The sequence below is a fragment of the Caretta caretta genome, chromosome 19 (assembly GCF_965140235.1).
Source record: "Caretta caretta isolate rCarCar2 chromosome 19, rCarCar1.hap1, whole genome shotgun sequence".
Taxonomy (NCBI): Eukaryota; Metazoa; Chordata; order Testudines; family Cheloniidae; genus Caretta; species Caretta caretta.
Window position 1 is genome coordinate 5,519,527 of NC_134224.1, and position 18,609 is coordinate 5,538,135.

At 51.3% G+C, this 18,609-nt stretch overlaps 1 protein-coding gene across 1 annotated transcript in view; it reads right to left on the reverse strand.

Annotated features, from left to right (window-relative positions):
- COL9A2 (collagen type IX alpha 2 chain) overlaps window positions 1–13,465 on the reverse strand; it is a 40,381-nt gene extending 26,916 nt beyond the window's left edge. The window contains exons 1-7 of the mRNA XM_048825691.2: window positions 13,265–13,465; window positions 10,722–10,796; window positions 7,466–7,501; window positions 7,314–7,376; window positions 2,877–2,930; window positions 2,062–2,097; window positions 673–696 (exon numbers count right to left, since the gene is read on the reverse strand). Of these exons, the coding sequence (XP_048681648.2) occupies window positions 673–696; window positions 2,062–2,097; window positions 2,877–2,930; window positions 7,314–7,376; window positions 7,466–7,501; window positions 10,722–10,796; window positions 13,265–13,336 (360 nt within the window). The 5' untranslated portion in view covers window positions 13,337–13,465. The remainder of the gene's footprint in view (window positions 1–672; window positions 697–2,061; window positions 2,098–2,876; window positions 2,931–7,313; window positions 7,377–7,465; window positions 7,502–10,721; window positions 10,797–13,264) is intronic.
- Between the last annotated feature and the right edge of the window lie 5,144 nt (window positions 13,466–18,609).

Here is an 18,609-nt window from a genome sequence, read left to right on the forward strand (position 1 = left end):
ATGTGAATCAGGCGCAGGCAGGTAGATAGCACCTGCTCTGCTCCTGTGGGCAACAGGTTACCTCCAGGCGGAACTTAGCTGCTGTGATGCTAAATGTACCTGTTACACCCAGGTAGAATGGGAATAACGGGGCCATCTGCTGCTGAATGCAGCAGCCATATACTTGCCCTGCTCTGGTTTTAGGGGAATAATAATGGGCCAGCCGTGAGAGCGTTAATGTGACTGTATTTACATTGTTCCTGGGACTCATCTCTGATCCTTTAGATCCACTCCAGTTATTAATGTGCAGGCCCAGACTAGGACACCGGAGGTTAAATCTTTCCCATGGCCAGGGAGAGCCACAGCATTGGGATCGATGCTAATGGGAGTCATAGAATCACAGAATATCAGGGTTGGATGGGACCTCAGCAAGTCATCTAGTCCAACCCCCCGCTCAAAGCAGGACCAATCCCCAATTCTTGCCCCAGATCCCTAAATGGCCCCCTCAAAGATTGAACTCTCAATCCTGGGTTTAGCAGGCCAATGCTCAAACCACTGAGCTATCCCTCCCACCCCTGAGCAGATAAATTCCCCACTCACAAGTTGCTGAGAATTTTTTACTTAAAACTCCATTCTGCCCCCACCCCGTCCCAGCCAAAGACACAAACCAAGCCCCGGCAGCACGGCACTTACAGGAGGTCCCGACAATCCAGGGCCCTGAAACAAAAAGAAAGTTATAATGGGCTGAAATTCTCTGACTCAGAGACAACACTGAGAAAACACAACAGCCCCTTTGCCCACCCGGGGCTGGGGGAGACATGCAGGGACTCCATGGGGGGTCAGATTCTGGTTCTTACTCTATAGAGAGCAAAGGACATGGGCACACCCTGCTCCCCATTACAGAGCAGTTCCACTGGCTTCAATTTCATTGACCTGCCACTACGCAGGAAGCACAATCGCTAGCTTCAATACTCAGCCGGCCCCCTTCATAACATCTGAGCACCTCGCCCTCAGTGTATTTACCCTCCCTACACCCCTGAGAAGTAGGGCAGGGCTATCGTCTCCACTTTACACATGGTAAAGTGAGGCACAGAAGGACTATGTGACTCACCCAAGGTCACAAAGAGAGTCGGTGGCAGGGCAGAGAATGGAAGCCAGGTCTCCTTCGTCCTAGGCTAACACCCTAGCCACTGGGACATCATTCCTCTCAGATTGAACTCAGCCCAAGACTGTGTTAATTTTCTGGGGGGAAGTCTCTACAGGGCAAGAGTGGGAACAATATACATCTCTTCTGGCTTGCCTGCTCCTTGACCTTCCCTATAGCCCCGTATTCCTTGCTGGAGGGGGAGAGCTGCATGCTGAGGGTCCCTCCATGCACGGATCTCAGAGGTACCGGGGGCTTCCAATGTTCTTGCCAAACAGGGGGCACTGCAGGGGACAGCTGCCGTGGGCCCCCCGGGGATCTTCGTCGAAAGATGCCGGAGGTTTGGACAGCTCATAAGAACGGGAGCAGGGCGGTAGCGGCAGTGGGATCTCCCTCAACGAAGGCCACGTTAGTGATGGGGGAAGAGTGTTTAGTGGACAAAGCCACAGAGGTCTGGACAGCTTGTGTGGCCTCTACGACCTCCACAGAGCAACAGGGGCCAGCTAGCCACCTCTGCTGCAAGAACCAGCTGGGGGGTCTCAGCCTGGTTTCCAGGAGACAAGCGCTCACAGCACAAAACCACCCCTGTGACGGGCACCAGCACTGGCCGGCCCTCTGGCTGGCCCTCTCAGCAGGCAGGCCAGAGACTGGAAGGGCCAGGGACACTGAAATCCCCTCTCATTCTAAGCTCAGGGGTGAGGCACAGGGAGAGGGGAGCGTCGGGAAGCCCGTCGCAATCCTTCCTCCGGCGAGGTGGGCCCGTGTGAGCCTACCCATGGGGGAAACTGAGGCACAGAGGGGTTTATTGGCTTGCCCACGCCTACAGAGTGAGCCTGGGATTAGAACCCAGGCGCTCCCCGGCTCCCACTCCCAGGCCACTAGGCGACAACAACAATAGACTTCTCTGACCAGCTGATGTGACAGAAGCTGATACTCACGGGGAGTCCCGGTGGCCCTGGCAGTCCAGGCTGGCCCTGGCAGGGCAGAAGAAGAGAGTCAATGTTAGGTCAGGGTGGGAAATGGGACATGGGGGGCAGGGGAGATTCATTTTAAAATGTGCATCCAGGCTCACTCCATGGGTGGAAATCAGCAGCACCTTCATTGGCTTCAAGCAGGGCTGTGCAGACGGTCGGCTCTTTGGGGCGGGGACTGTCTTTTTGTTGTGTGTTTACACAGGGCCTAGCCCATGGGTCCTGCTCCTTGGCTCGCACTGGGGAGCCTAGGGGCTATTGTAATCATAATTAATAGTGCACAGGAGTGGAGGATTGGTCTCCCTCTGGATCGGATTCAGCTCCCGTTGGCACCAATGATCCTCTCCGCTCGTTTCAGGAAGCTTGCCCACATCTCACTGGCCCAATCAAGCCCTTGCTCTTGGGAGGGCCAAAGCTCACCCCCAGGGACGTCTCCTATTCCGGGCACGTACAGGGCCGGGTAATGGGGCCTGATCCTGACTGGGCCTTCTGGGTGCAATAAGTAGGGTGGCTTCTTATCTCACCTTCGTGTTGGTCTCAGCCCAGGATCCTGGCCTATGGCAAAGGTGAAATCCGTGAGGCTGCACCGTTTTACACCCGTTGAGGGCCTGGACACACCTGACTAGATCCCATATATTCCCTGACCCCAGCACATGGCTAAACTGGGCATCCACCCAACAGGCCTCACCACCCCAACCAACTCCCCCTTCTGCGCCCATCTCCTCTGGGAGGGAGGGACAAGACAGCTCTGGAGTTGGAGCTCGAGAGCCCCAGTCACTTACTTTAGTCCCTGGCCTCCCGAGAGGCCCTGGTTCCCCCTTTGCACCAGTCAGGCCCTGCGGGAGGAGAGATGGCAGACAGTCATTCTCATTATTAGACCCTCTTCCCTGTCACTTCCCATTCCGTTGGGCTCTCCATGCAATTGGATTTATGCTGGGGTTGTTTTAGCCACCTGGTTTGCTGGGTTATTAACAAGCTACTAAGGGCTCGTCCATCTGTTCTGAAGACAAGAGGCAGCAAACGTTGAAATGTTGCTTTTGCCCTAGATCTAAGTTGTGGTGCCACGAAACACAGGGAATAAACCACCGTCCCGCCTCTTCACAATGCCACTGCTGCTGCCCATCAAGCCTTCCTTCTTTTCAAGCCAAAATTAGACGGACCTAGCTACTCCCTCGTGCCCTGAGCACCGCAGTTAGGTTGACCGGACCCCAGTGGTAGACACAGCTAGGCAGACAGAAGGATTCTTCCATCGAGCCAGCTACCGCCTCTCGGAGAGGTAGATTAATTACAGCAACAACAACAAAAAAACCCATCCATCAACGCAGGAAATGTCTACGCCACACCGGTACAGCAGCCCAGTTGCAGCGCCACGTACTGTTGACATGGCCACAGATTTCAGCTTTTTTGGCATTTGCCCATGACACAAGCTCAGTGGGCCAGATCTCAGAGAAGGGACTTTGCCCTCGGGAGTGCTGCACTGAGACCTTAGTGGACATTTGTCCACATCAAAGAAGGCACCGAACATGAGCAGGCTTGGTTTACAGGTGTCAGTCATGTGAACAATCCCAGTGAAATCATTGCACCAAATTCTAACCACTTTTACGTCAGTATAAATCAGTGGAGTTACTCTGGGTTTACACCACTTTATGAATGAGATTGGAGTCTTGCTTGCAGGAATTTGTTCCCCTGCGTGAGGGCTGCAAGATCAGGCAGAGAAACACAACACACAGCAAATGACTTGCCATCACATCATTCCTGTATTGAAAATGAGGCTTTTAGTCTCTTGCTGAGACAGAATGCCTTATAACTGTCTGTGTGTGTGTGTGTGTGTTTTCAGACGAGTGGGAAGCTCCTATTTATAAAGGAAGAAGGGATATAACAGTCACTGAGACCAAAGAATTAAATTTCAATGCCATCACTAGGGCAGGTGAGAGGAAGTTACAAACCAGAGGTCCCATCCTGCAACCCTTCCGGGAGCAAATCCTTCCTTGGGTGAGCAAGGATTATTTGTGGGATTGAGGGTTTCAGGATCAGGTCCTCAGAGTGAAGAACCAGCCCAGCTCCAAAGGTCCCCATTCCTCCGCAGCACAGGGAATGAAAATGGTATAAAATAAAAGTTAGAAAATAATCAACTCAAGTGTCCTTTGTTATTGAGATAAACACTAACTTGGTGTTCAGATACTGCAATGAGATGGGACAGATAGATATGTGACTCTGGGTGGATAACTAGACAGATGTAATAATATGCATAGTCGCATCTCAGTTACACCAATGTAAATCTGGAGTTACTCCAGATTTACACCAGCATGGGCCACTGAGATCTGAATCTGGCTCACTCTGAGGAGGTTTTCATACCCACCCCTGACTGTTTGAGCTACACACTTTGCAACGTCTAATTCCTAGCTCTTTGTAAAGCACCCTAACATAGCGAATATGAAAGACTCTCTATTCAGCCCAATTCTTTTCTATTTTATTCTAATAATTGAGATCTGTAGTGGGAGGATTAGTCTGGATGAATAAAACATTGTTGTAATAAGGTTTATTATTCTATTCATTTATTATTGAAGGCATGAATTGAAGTCAACAGGTTTAAGAAATCGCTTCCAATTGCAAAATATATGTATATATATGGGACTGTATACTTTAACTGTGTTTGTTTCTGCCTGTCCGTAATTGTCTGTGTAGCTCTGCCTCTCAGCCACAAACACAACTGTCCTCCGGAGATACATACCCACGCTTCAAACTCAAACACCCCTTGACACCCCATGCTCAGACAACATGCCGCACATTCACCCACACCCCCCTGCTAGCTACTTATCCTGCCCCCCATCAATAGACTCCCCTCAGTACCCCTCCAAGTTGAATCAAACACCTCAATGCACATATCTGAATACCAGCCATCTCCCCCTCTGCCCCAAACACCCTCAGCCCTGCTCACACCATAAAACATCAACATGCTCTCAGACACATAGATACACCCACCTCCCCAGTACATCCATCCCTGTATTTAGACGCACTCTACACACAGACACCATGCAAACCGGTGCACACCCTCCACACACACACACTTTTCCTTCAGTCCTAAAAGCATTTTTAAAGCCCCTGTGAGCCCCAAAACCCAGTGATAAAAATGTGGGTGCACCCCTGAGCCCTGTCTACACTACAACTCCTACTCATGCTACCACTCAGGAGCTGTCCTGCTGGAGAATTACAGATCCCATTTTTGCCAGTGCAGACAAAGCCTATGGGATGGCTTCTGATCTCATTTACACCAGTGTAAATTGGGAGTGACTCCAGTGGATTTACACTGGAGTAAACGAGATCCAAATCGGGGCCTATCACAGCAGCTGTGGTTAGAGAAATATGTGTTGTAGGCTGGCTTGGTACCTGGTGCCTCTACGTTCTGGGGGTTTCTGACCCTGATCCAATGCTCACTGATGTCTGATTTCAGTGGGACCAGGCCCTGTACGGAAAACTCATGAGGCCATGTGCCCTTTTAGGGAGCAGATGGATTGGGGTGGGTAGGCTGGTAACCAGCAGCAGCCTGAGAAGCTTCCAGTCAGCCTGGATTTCTCATTGCAAATAGGACACCCTGAGCTTCTGTGCAAAGGGATTTGGAGGCAACAGAAATGGGTCCAAAGGATTTTAGCAGCATGCAGGGCTGAGCCCCCGCCGGACTGTGGGAAGCAACTCTGCATAAGAAGACGCCTCTCGGGTCTCTAAAGGGCCTTTCCAGCTCACGACAGAGTTAATAACAAACTGTGCCGAGTGCAATAATAGGCCCAGATTCGGTAGGATAAGTCCCAGCCCAATTCCTCCTCATCCTGCTGCCAGAGATCAGAGTTAGCCTAAAATCCCACTCAGATTAAAGACCTTCAGCTGGAGAATTCCCAGCCCTCTGAGCTCCCTCTAATGATCTGGGGCCTCAGGCGGGGTGGCTGCATCACTTCAGAGCCACCGGGCAACTACCCGATGGCCCCACGCAGGGTCTAGCACAAAGGGACGAGCTGGCCCAGTGAGCGGATGCACCAGCCATTCCTCTCCACTGTCACTGTGCTCTGATCCTGCTCCAATTCCCGCAGCCGAAGGAGTTCGGGGGGGTCAGCTGTTGTCCCCCCAGGCTGTAAACACACTGCACTGCACAGCACAGCACAGCTTGCCACCTCTGGTCGGCTCTCAGAGCTCCAACAGCAGCGGGGGTTTGCGAGGCAGGCCCGAGGGGCATGGCAGACATGAGAGGGCAGGCCAGGAATGGAACCGTGGAGGGGACGGCAGGACAGGGTTGAGGTGCATTGGCGGAGCTGGGGAGGAGGGAGCCCAGGGCTGCAGTAGCAGGGGGCCGGCACGACAGGACCCAGGTGCCCGGGCGGGGCTGAGGTGGGTGGGGCGGCAGGCGTGGACTAGCAGCGGGTTCGTGCTGTTGCCGGTTGGGAGGGAGCGTCGGCAGAGCGGTGAGCGGGGGAACGACTGGAGCAGCGGGGAGGCTTCGGCGGGGTGCTGAAGCACATGAGCGGAGCGTTGTGGACAAACAGCTGCCTTTGCATAATCTGAGCAAGGCTGGAAACATGAAGCACCCTCTGGGCTACTTGTTTCTCGAGCCGGCCCTCCCACCTTTGGGACGAGGGCTGTTTCGGAGAGCGCTTTTGATGGCCCCTGGGGCTCTCCGTCGGGCTCAGCCATTCTACTGCACGGTCCCCTTTCTGTGGGTCTCCCCTCCACAGGTCAGACAGGCGGGAGCCATGACAAGTCTCTGCTCCCCAGAACTGTCTCCTCACTGGCCTATGGGAGGTGCTCCAGACACCAACAACCCCCCCTCCGACAATGCTCAACCCCCCTCCCCCCACTTTTTATCCCCATCCCCCCTCCTCCTGCCCCGACACATGAAGGAAGGATCATTTCCTCCTCTGAGACCAGCTGTTTCTTCCCACCTTAAAGACTACATTTCCCATCAGGACCCTCTTCCTTTTAGCCTTGTGGTTGGACTCCAGTTCATGAATATTCATATATAAGCCAGGCAACTGTGACTCCAGCCCCTGGATCCCATGCACACGACGGGATCCCTGAGGATGGGATGGGATCTGGAAGCTCAGGACGAGGGCTGAGTTCACGAAGCACAGCCGTGAACAGGGGAGTCTGGAGCAACTAATCAAAGGTGCAGAATGGGAGGCAACTCTGTCATCTACTAAGCAGCTGTGAGAAGAGAATGTGATTGTACTCACATCAATGCCTGGCTTCCCGGGGGGCCCGTCCGGACCTGGAACGCCTGGTTCCCCCTTGGAGCCCTTTAAAATAGGCATTGGGAAAAATTAAAGTCAACGTCCTGAAAAGGCGTGGAAATCAAAGCATGTCGGAGAGCTGATGGCACACTCACCGGGGTCCCAGCAGCGCCTGGCGGGCCTTTGTCACCCTAGGGAAACAAGAGATCATTATAAACAGGAAAGAATCCTGGGCTTCTGCAGAGCCTTCCATTCCTGAGTGCCGGATGGATGGTCTGCGGAGCACACCCAGGTGGATGGTCTGCCACAGCGGAGAATCGTCAGCCCCCAAGACTGGAGGCAGATCTGCCCTGCTGGAGGATTTCTATCCAGGCAGGTGTCAGTCTCCAAACAGCTTCCTCTCCCCATCTGGGTTACCACACGGGGACTCAGGTCTGCTGCCAAGCCGCTTCTTCGGTGTAAAATTCAAACAGGATCCCATTTAAGAGTCATTCAAAAACTGACGGAGCAGGAGCAGTGAATGCATGGGGAGGGGACAGAACTGAAGAGCAAAGTGAGCTGGAGAGGTTGGAGCAGCAGGCCGGGAGAGGAGAGCTGGTCCCAAATGCTACAACCAGAGAGAGGAACTAAGCACATACAAGCTAGGGGGGTGTATCCCAGCTGCACCACCCGCCCCTTGCAGTAAAGCAGGTTTGTCTCCAGGGTTTCTCCGCATGGTGCTCTAATATCCCTCTGCTCTGCAACCAAGGTCTCTGGGTGCCCCGGGGATTAGAACCAGGATTCGTGCTCAAGGGTATCTTAACTTTAAGAGGGGAGCCATACTGTGGGCTAGTTTGGGAATTGCTGGCCTAAAGGGATTGCTCCACCCTGCCTTGAAGGGCAGCCCCCTCTGGGATGGGATGTGGCAGCTGTGGAACACAACACAATGCACCAGCTTAGGACCAGGTGAGAAGAAAGCTCTAGTCAGTTGAAACCAGGGGGAGGAATTCAGGGGGTGCAGAATGACCCGAGTTGGAATGTGGCCTGTCTGACGAGGTAACAAGGCGCCTCACAACCCAGGCTTCACTCATATTTCTCACCCAAGGGCCGGTGTCTTAACACGAGGACACTGGGGCAAACGCGGATTTGATCTGGGCTGGCTAGTTCAAGGGGACTGCCTGCATTGGAACGAAGTGCAGTTTAGTACTTCAGTCCTGCTTTAAGGGATGACAGCACCAGGCACCAGGCCTCTGAATGTCTGAACCAGCCCCTCTCACCCACTCCTGCTGGGGCCCCAAAAAGAGAAACAGACTTTCAGTTCTGCACAGAGCCCTCAGGAGGCCTCAGGTTCTCTAAACCTGCCAAGAAAAGTGCATCATTAGCCCTCCGATGAGCTAGCCCTAAGCAGCACTACATGGTTACCTAGCTGCCTGAGATTAGAAGAATCCTTCATGGGCTGCACGTGATCACACTGGTCTGGAGATGACGCTCACCACCCAAATCAGGCCACACTCAGCCTGTCCAGACTAGAGCAGGCTTGGTCCAAATGCTCCACAGGATTTTGGAAGAGAGACAGTTCGTCAAAAGCCATTGCTCTTCTCCCCCACCCTGGCTTCCAGCTTCCAGGGGGTGGATCCCAAGGAGAAGGACACAGCTACATTCAGTGTATAAATAGCACCAAAATCTCACACCACGGATGGTGCGTCTCTCTGGAGGGGCTGGGCCCAGAGAACAGGTCAGTTCTTGATGACTTACAGGCCTGGCCTATCTTCCAGGCACCCTCCCTGAGCCTTGGGCGGAAAGCCTCAGGCACCGCACGCCCTTCAGAAACCTCACCACTGCATCCCCAGTGAGCAGGCAATCACCCCATTGCTCCAAATGCCCCGATCCCTCCCCCTGCACTTTCAAACCCCAGATGAACCCGTTCTGTCTGCCCCAACCGCATTTTCAATCATGCTCCCTCCAAGAGCCACGTGTAGACCCTTTCCCTCCACCCCTTCTTCCTCCCTTAGGATCCCCTCTGCACTTCTCATCTTTGGGCCCAACCCCACAAAACCCTCCCTTTGAAATCGACAGGAGCCGCCTGAGTGGGGGAGCCTCAGGATTGGGCCCTCTGCTTGGCACTTGATGCAGATGGCTTTACTCCAGGCTTGTTGCATTTCGGTACATTTCAGAGACGTTTTACTCATTTCTGACAGCACCCTGAGCGATTTGGCTGGGGCTCCAGGGAGCAGGGGAAGAGGGGCTTTGCAAATACAGTTATTATTTTAATTATTAACCATTCTGAACCAGATTTGCAAAGGTATTTCGGCGCCTAAAGGTGCAGATAAACATCTAATGGGATTGGGAAAATCCCTTAACTCCCATTGATTTCAAGGTGCTTTTGAAAAAAATCTCTCCGGGTGACTAGCTGCACTTTTAGGGATCTAAAGACCCTTGAAAATCTGGCCCTTGGAGACAAGTCTGTCCCTCCTGGCTATCAATTTGTATCCCAGAAAAAACAGCCTTTGCAGATCCACAGTCTAGTGACTTCAGAAGGGACAACCCTTGCCCAGACTACTCTGAAACGGACAAAGAAAGACGATGCTGAGCCCTTGCGTCTCTTTTAAGACACAATGGTGGATGCCCTTATTTTTATCTGTATTGCAACAGAACTCAGAGGCCCCAATCAGGACCAGGGTCCTGTTGCACTGCTCGCTGCACAAACACATGGAAAGAGGCAGCCGCGTGCTGGCGAATCTAGGAGAGCCGGCAATGAGAGGGTTAAAATATAACTGTTCCAGTTTCTCTTCCCTGACCTGCCCTGCATTGTTGGAATGAAGTGGTTTGGGTCCTCGGAGTTTAAGAGGGTCTGTGCCTTTTATTTCCACCACTAGGCAAAACAGCAGCTCCTGGCTAGTTGCAGAGACCCATAGATGTGAAGGCCATAAGGAAACTAACCTGGTTAGTTTCAGGACGAAGCTTGGAAATTTCATTAATAGAATTACATGGCCAGGGGGCCTGTGATGACAGAGGGCTGGATGAGCCAGGGGGTCCCATCCACTCCTTTGTTCCCTATGATCCTGACCTCCTGCATACCACAAGCCAGAGAACATCACCCGGTGACTCCTGCAGCCAGCCCAGTGGCATGACAAAGGCTGACTCTGCGGAGGTGTGCATGTCAAGCCCGATCCTGCTGCTACAGGGAGTTTTATCATGGACTTAACTGGAGCCAAGCGGGGCCCTAAATTAGGAGAGGAGGGATCTTTGCAGAAGGATCTCCATCCTACTGCACACAGAGACCAGGGGTTCAGCACACAGACGTTGCACACCTCCGCCCTCTGCTGGCCACAGCTGGGAAGTGCCACTATGTACCCTGACACAATGCCCCTCTTTGTCCCTGCCCCTCTCCTTCCCCCACCCCTTGCTCAGGCTAGTGAGCTGTGTACTCACATCAGTGCCGTCGGATCCTGGCACTCCTGGCGGACCCGGGGGCCCCCGGGGGCCGGGCTCTCCTGGAGGACCTCGCTGCGGGAAAGGAAAGAGAAGCACACGTTCCCGGTCAAGAGAATGCCCCAAGTGGAGAGCTCACGGCCCTGCTAACCCAGAGAGACATCTGGACTTCAGATCACAGTTTGCAGGCTGGCGGGGCACTCAGAGCAGCAGGGAGGCCTGGTTTGAAGCTCCAACCGTCGGCCATGCGAACAATTCCGTGCCATGGGGACCCCTTCCCCAAGACACAAAGCAGACAGCCCAGGGCCTGGGAAGTGACAGCTGCTTCTCCCCGTCCAGAGCTGCCCTTGCAAAACAGCCCATCCAGGAGCAGTTTTGTTCTGACTGGCAAAGGAAGCAGGCACGAGGCTTCTCCCCCGTAGCTGGGGTTTATATAGGGATGAATGGGGCAGGCCAGGGACAGCATCTAAGCAAGCTGGTCCCTGATTCTGCTCCTTGTTCTCAAACAGCCCAGCCAGGGTTTGCGTTTTCTCCTTTACAGAGTGAAACCCAGAGCCTGACTCTGAGCTCAGGCACACGGGGGTAAATCAGGAGTAGCTCCATGGAAACCAGTGGAATTACAGCAGTGTGTGTGTGTGTCGGAGATCAGAATCATGCTTCCACCCACCCATCCCGCTTCCAAAAGGCAACTTCGATCTTAAGGATGCGCTTTAAAGTAGCCTCTGTTTTTGCAGCTCACCTTAGTTGATCCAGAGTTAAAGATGCAGGCTGAACTATCCAAAGTTGCTATGGGGATTTAGATGCCCCAGTCCCAATAATTTTAAAGGCAATGGAGTGTCCAAATCCCTTGGGCAATTTTGCAAATCTCACAGTCTTAAACTCTGCTAGGGGACTTAATTGTGCCAGCCCCTTGGTGAAACACTTAAGGCACGTTCCACAGTATCTTTGCAATCTCACAACATGCTATTTAGCCCATGTCAAGAATAGGGATCTCTGCAGAAGCAGCCTCATCTGCAGCCTTGAGGCTTTTGTGGTAGGAATTTCACAAATAAATCCCTGCTCCCCTCTTGGGGCGTGCTAAGAAAAGAGAGACTAAAAGCAGAGATGGAATTCAGGGATTCATGGAAACAAAAACCAGACGGGCTGGTTGCATCTGACATGGCCAGCAACAGCTCGGGGCTTTGTTCTTCACTCATCAGTGCTTATTTATTCTAAAGAGAAGAGGCCAGTTGGTTTTGTACATTTGTTAGAAAGAAAAAGAAAAAAGCTCATTATTGCTCCTTATACGTAATAGCAGCCAGCCAGCAGGAGAGAGCAAAGTTTCCTGGAAGTACCCAATGAATAGGCACCTTTGTCCTTGCCAAATGCTTCTTTGTTTTGAGGGCTCCCAAGCCCTAGGCGCTGTTGTGGACTCAAGCCCGCCCCTTGCAGTGGATTCAGCTTGCTCCCAGGCTACTACAAGCCACGATGCATCCACCACAAGCCTCTTCTGTGCAAGAGACTGTGTGCTCCAGCTCTCTGTCAAGGGAGAGCTTCATTCAGAGCGGCCCTGTTCAGCTCTGTCCCGTCTTCTCTCCCACTCGCTGCTTGGAACCTTTCTTTGGAAAATGACACTTCCACTTAAAGTATTAATTTTCATTTTTCTTTTGTTGGCCAAAAAAAAAAGCCAGTCTTGGGGGTAAGAGCTCAGCAGGGGTGTCCCTCTGTAGCACTCAAATTGGGGGCAGAGGGAGTATTTCCTTCCATTACTAACCCATCCCCTAACAGGGCTAGCTTATCTCTGGCGCCTAAAGACACTTCCAAGGAGCACCTTCCTTCTCTTTAGAATGCCCCAGGTTGTATGATGCTTCCAAAAATCATCAAGGGGGATGAGGGTGGGGGAGAGAATATCCCCAACCTGGCTTCATCCCTGCTAGGGCTTTATCCCCATTATCCCTCTTCGCAACTATCCAGGGACCTACAAAAGGCCTGCTGCCTCTCTGCAAATCCTTCCATTCAAACCCTTCCCTAGCAGTGGCTAATGAACGCAGCCCTCCTCCCCGAGTCTGGCTGACACCAAGCAGTTCTGCAGCAACTCAATTGCAGCAGGATTCCACCTAACCAGAAACACGTAGGCACGGCCCCGAGGGGACAGGAGGCAAAAGACACGGATGGTGAATGAAAGAAAACCTTGTGAGTCTGAAAAACTCCAAAAGAACCGTGCCACTCAGGTGTCAACACAGGCGCTCCCTTTCTCCAGGGCCCCCTCATTCTCCCGACAGAGATGAAGATGGTTTCAAGTAGTTAGAGGTTATTTCGGGGTATGGGGGCTCTGGATTCCCCCTGGGAATTTCCCTGGGCTAAGCACTGCCGGAATGGGAAACTAGCTGAAAGCTCGTAGAAAAATAAGAGAAGGCAAAGAATCAGAAAGCAGCTCAGCGTTGCAAGCAATTTGACAAAGAGCTCAACGTTTTACAGTGGGGTGCAGACAGGGGACAGTTCCCCAGCCCCCCAGCCCAACCCTGACACATTCCAAGCATAAGGATATAAAGGAGAACACTTACAAGCTGAGCCAGGCATAGGCAGGTGGCTTGGAGGAGAAGGCAGAGTTTTAGGCTACCAAAGCAGTTAGCCATGGTGAGGGCTTCTGGCTAGGTCAGAAGCAGGGAAGTTTCTCCTTCTGCTAGCTGAAAGTCCAGGTAAAGCCAGCTAGCCAGCCAGCCAGCCAGCCAGCCCTCAAATGCACAAGCTTGCAAATCCAACAGCTGGACAGGCTTTTGCAATAGCCTGGAGGAGGAGAGAAGGTGGGGCAGACTCATTAATATGGAGCAGCTTCCTAGTTGAGGGCAGAGAGATTGGCTGGGAGTCCCCTTCACGCCCTCCTCTGTCACATGAGACCCCGGGGACTAGCTGTAGTTCATGGCTCAGGTGAAGGGGAATTTCTTCCAGGCAGGGCAGGCCAGGGGAAAGAGTCTAGCCAGAGATCCTGTGCTTTCGAATTGAATGAGAGTCACTGGTATAAAACGGCTGTAAAATAGCACAAGGGCTGTGAAAGAAGCCTACAGCTTAGACAGAAAATTCACCGCTAAGGCTAAGGCGGTGTTTGTGTAGCATCACGCTGCTAAGCAGGTTGGGCCTTGTTTGGCCCTTGGATGGGAGACCTGTAAGAGGCAGGTGAGTATTCCAGGGCGTGGGAAGAGTGACTCCTGCCTCTGAGTCAGGGCTGGTCTCAATTCTGCGGTGCTAGCCGAAGCAGTGGGGGGGACTGAATCAGGGGCCATCTCTTGTCCGTATCAATGCTGAGCTGAGGCGTGATCTCTCCTCATGATTGGGGGGGGAGGGGTGTGACTCCAGAAAAGGGGTGCTCTCCCCTCTGAGTCAGTGCTGACCTCAGTGTCGGGCTGCAACACCTGCTCTCTTTTGGCTGACGTGTAAAACTGGGTCCTGATGAGTCTGTCCAATCCACAAAAATCAATGTTAGCTAGAAAGGGGCCACAGTTCAGATTCAACCCCCTTTGAATTTCAGTGGTGATCAGGTCCAAATCCCCAGATTTTAATCTGCCCTTTCGGTTTCATTGTGGGTCGAACCGGGGAGCCCTTTTCCCCTGGTTCTGGTTCAGATGGGGCTGACACGTCCCAAGAACTGCAGTTCACACACAAGATGTTGTTCCAAGACAGTGAAACGCCCACGAGGTCAGTGTATCTAGCAGGTTTCTGTCCCTCTGGGCATCTGTACAATGTTTAATCTGAACCCAATCCCTAACTCCTGATTTCACTTCTAATCTAACCCTCGCCCTCCGAACCTATTTCAGACCTGAAGGCCACCCGTTGGGCCCATCTGCCACAGACACATTGAGCCACTGACTGTCCAGATGGAATCAGTAAGAAAGCAGGCTTCCTGGGGACTAAAATAGCAGAGGCCTCTCCATTGGGAAGGCTGCCAGAAAGTCACTGAGAAATTCCTCATTGGATTCTGAGTGATGTAGGGAAAGGAAGGAGAGAAGCTATGCTAGGAATTCACCCGGACCTTATGCTCCGAGTAGAAAGGAGGAGATGGGCCAATTTCTGTAGGAAGAATGTGCTCATCACAGATCCCACATGGTGCCAGTGTAACCCACTGGTGAGTGTGTTACAAGTCCTGGTCGGTGCTGATCCGTAGAGCATATGAGTTGTTACAGCCACGATCTATGGTGCTTTGGCTCATGCTGGACTTGCCTGTGCTCTTTTTTCTTTAAGCTCTGAAGATCCCTGCTTCAATCGTGTGTGTGTGTGTGTGAGAGAGAGAGAGAGAGAGCCAGGCCGGTACCCATTACACCAGCAGGGGGGTTTATCTAGCTGGGGTGCTCAGAGTAGCCCAGCACTTGGCTACACACTCTTGCTGAGCATTGAGACATGGAATTGGGTCTGGCCAAAGATCCACCACGACCAGCAGCCTGCCCCAAATTCCCAGGTCCTAAGTGCAGTGGAAGTCAGTGTTGTGAACTCTCATGAGTTTATCCTAAGCCTTGTGGTCGTCAATGTTTTCCTTAAAGCCTCAGCTGCTGGAGTCCTGAGACCCTCAGATCTCTCCTTTTTTTTTTTTTTTATTACACAAAAGGAGATTTCTACCCTGGTGGTTCCAGAGAAAAGCTGGGAAACATGCACTTGAGTAACTTAAGGCTCAAAAAACAGAACGTAAAGAAACAGAACCCAACATTTATTATTTTAAAAAAACAATCTCATGACTTTTAAGACCCTCTCACGATTTTGGGGGGCCAGACTCAGGATTTTGAATGCTTGGGGCTGGCAGTAGTGAGAAGTACTTCTGGCTTACCCAAGAAAGTAATTATACCTGCTAACATTAAAAAATGATCAACAGCATGTCTTTTTACACAGCACATAACTAGTTCCAACTATTAGGCCACATGCCGCCGTTACAGGGTGAACTGTGTTTTAGGCCTCTTTGCAATCCCTCTTCAGTGCACCGCTCGGATGGCAGGTGTGGCTTCCTTCCGCTTTCTCTGGTGAAACACCGCAATTCAACCCTTCTTGGACTGGATCTCTGGTGGAACACCGCAATTCAACCCCTCTTGGACTGGATCTCTGGGTCCCAACCCATTTCCTAAACATGAGAACACGATAGGCCCAGCTTTATTTGGCAACGGCAAGAAAACTTCTGTCCGGGACCCTGGGACCCGCTGTTGGTTAAAGGGACCCAACCACAACTTCTTCCAAACAAGCATATTGTTTATTCACCAAAAGGTACATAGCCAGCAGAGGAAAGGGTTAAAACAACAAAAGTCCGGATGCCTCTGGTCTCACCTAACTTTATCCTTTCTTTAAGTTTTGGTAAGTTTCACTTAACCCAGCTACCTCCATCTCAGAGCTGGGAGAGACAGCCCCTGCTGTTGCATTCTCTGATCAGTGTCACTTCCAGCAGCTGCTCCCTAACTTCCTCTGCAGGCAGAGGTTTTTAATGGTTTCGTGTCCTTTGATCCTAAATTCTGGTCTTGGGAAAATAAATCTGTTAACCTGGCTGGAGCCAGGTAGGTAGACATTTCCTGATTAATAGCTCCCCCATTGTCCTCTTAAGGACACTTGGTAATCTCTCTGGAGGTATCTTTGTCATTGGTTCATTTCCCTCTTGATCTCTCTAACGGCCTCCTTTGATTGAACACCATGTAGTCAGATGGAATAATATCAAGCAGGTAAACTGAGGCACATATGCTACTAATACAAAAAGAGATCTCTCTCATTCTCCACTCTGCACCCCTTGCCAGAGTCAGCAACAGAACCAATCTCATTTCTCAGTCTCTTACTCTGACCAGTAGATCACACTCCCCTTGATTACTCACCTGCCAAAATTCAGCCTGTTGCAGGTAAACAAAGGAGGAATATTTTATTTTAAAAGGGGTTTTGTGAGGATGTGTGTGTTTAGCTTTGCAGTCTGTGCACACACTCTGCTATTGATCCAGAATGTTAAGCCGTTTATGTGTGTTTTGGCACTTCGCTGTTCACCTTCAAAGGTTGCACTGGTCACTGTAATCAGAATATTTGTTGTTTGCAAGCCAGCTTTTGAAAGAGACTAGCACTGGGAAACAAAATATGCATGAACTGGTCAGTGCAGTGGGGAGATCTTCTCTATCTACCTTAAGTGCTACTATGGCCCCTTTCCCTTTAGGGTCTATATACAGAAACAAGGGGTGATTCCCCAACAAATTCAAAAGTTTAATTCAACATCACAGAACTGGCCTCTGTTGGAAGTCAGTGGTGCAGCTAATTACTAACCACAGTGGGTAGCTAATAGCAGTAGAAGCCATTTAATTGGGAGCCCCCAGTGGATGGCTTATTGTCCTAATCAAAGGAAGATGCTGGGATGGGGGAAGGTTGCAAGTCTCAAAATTAAATTATATTATGTATTAATTATTCAGAGACCTGAGTTCTACTCCTGGCTCTGCCTCTGACTTTGGGCAAGTCACGTCACCTCTCGGTGCCTATATTTCCCCTCCCGCCCTTTCCCTGCCTTATTTATTTATATTGAAAGCTCTCTGGGGCAGGAACAGTCTCTTGCTAGGTGTCTATACAGCACCTAGCACAATGGGGCCCTGGCTTCATTTGGAGCCTCTAGGCCCTTTTGGAATACAAACAACAGTTATTATTATTTTGTATTACGGTAACGCCACCAATCAAGTTTGGGGCCCATTGCACTAGGCGCTGTACAGATGCTGAGTAAAAAGACAGTCCCTGCCCCCAAAAACTAGATGTAGGTTATGACAAAGATGCACCAGGTGGGGAGACAAGGAAAGTGGGGGAAGGGAGGAGACATGGTAACAGCAAAGTAAGCAAGTTATTGTACAACCTTCATAGCGTTCGATGGGAGCTGCAAGCGTGCAGCACCTCCTAAAATTCCAGCCCTCAGTGAAAAAAGTTCCACCCTATATTACATTACAAGGGATGGAAATGCACTTTGTTGCACTTGACAGATTTCAGAGGAACAGCCGTGTTAGTCTGTATTTGCAAAAAGAAAAGGAGTACTTGTGGCACCTTAGAGACTAACCAATTTATTTGAGCATGAGCTTTCGTGAGCTACAGCTCACTTCATCGGAAGTGAGCTGTAGCTCACGAAAGCTCATGCTCAAATAAATTGGTTAGTCTCTAAGGTGCCACAAGTACTCCTTTTCTTTTTGTTGCACTTGTCCTCCTTTTGATGTTGCAGAGATGGACTGAGCAGTACTGTATTGCTAGTCTCCCTTCCCACAGTTTTCAACCACATTTTGGCATTCTCCGTGGTCCTTTCCATGCTGCGTGACAGAGGAGAGCATGCGGCCCTTGGGAGATTAAGGACCAGATGCTCAGGTGGTGGAAATCAAAACCAATGGAGGGATGTGGCTTGACACCAGCTCTGAATCTGGCTCTTGATAGCAGCGTGCCAAGACAAGGACAGAACCATGCAGACGGGAAAGGGAACGGTGGAGGGCAGCAGAGAGCAAAGCAACTGTCTCTGTACATGAATTGGGAGGGTCACCCCTGCTCTGCAATTTCCCTGTCTGAGAAAAACTACTTGCTAGGCTCCAGGAGATCACTTGTGCTGTTAAATCTCTTGTCATATGGTCCCAACTGAAAAACTTGCACTGTGGGCTGCTAACGAGTCTCCCCCCAGGATTTCCCATGGCAAAGCCCCTGGCCGCATCCAACCAACATCGTTTATTGGCGTGCCAGAGTTGGGCCATTTAAACAAGCACTGCATTGTTTTAGAGACCCTGCTGATATCTCTGGCAATCAAAGGTGTGCAGCTAACGGTGCGGCGCATGCTGAAATCAACCGACAAGATTATCCTGGAGACTGAGCTGCGTTTCCAATGAATTATTTACGTTGAGCAGCATGGAAAGTGGGGATCATCCTTTAACTGCTGTTTCCCAGAGAACATCTG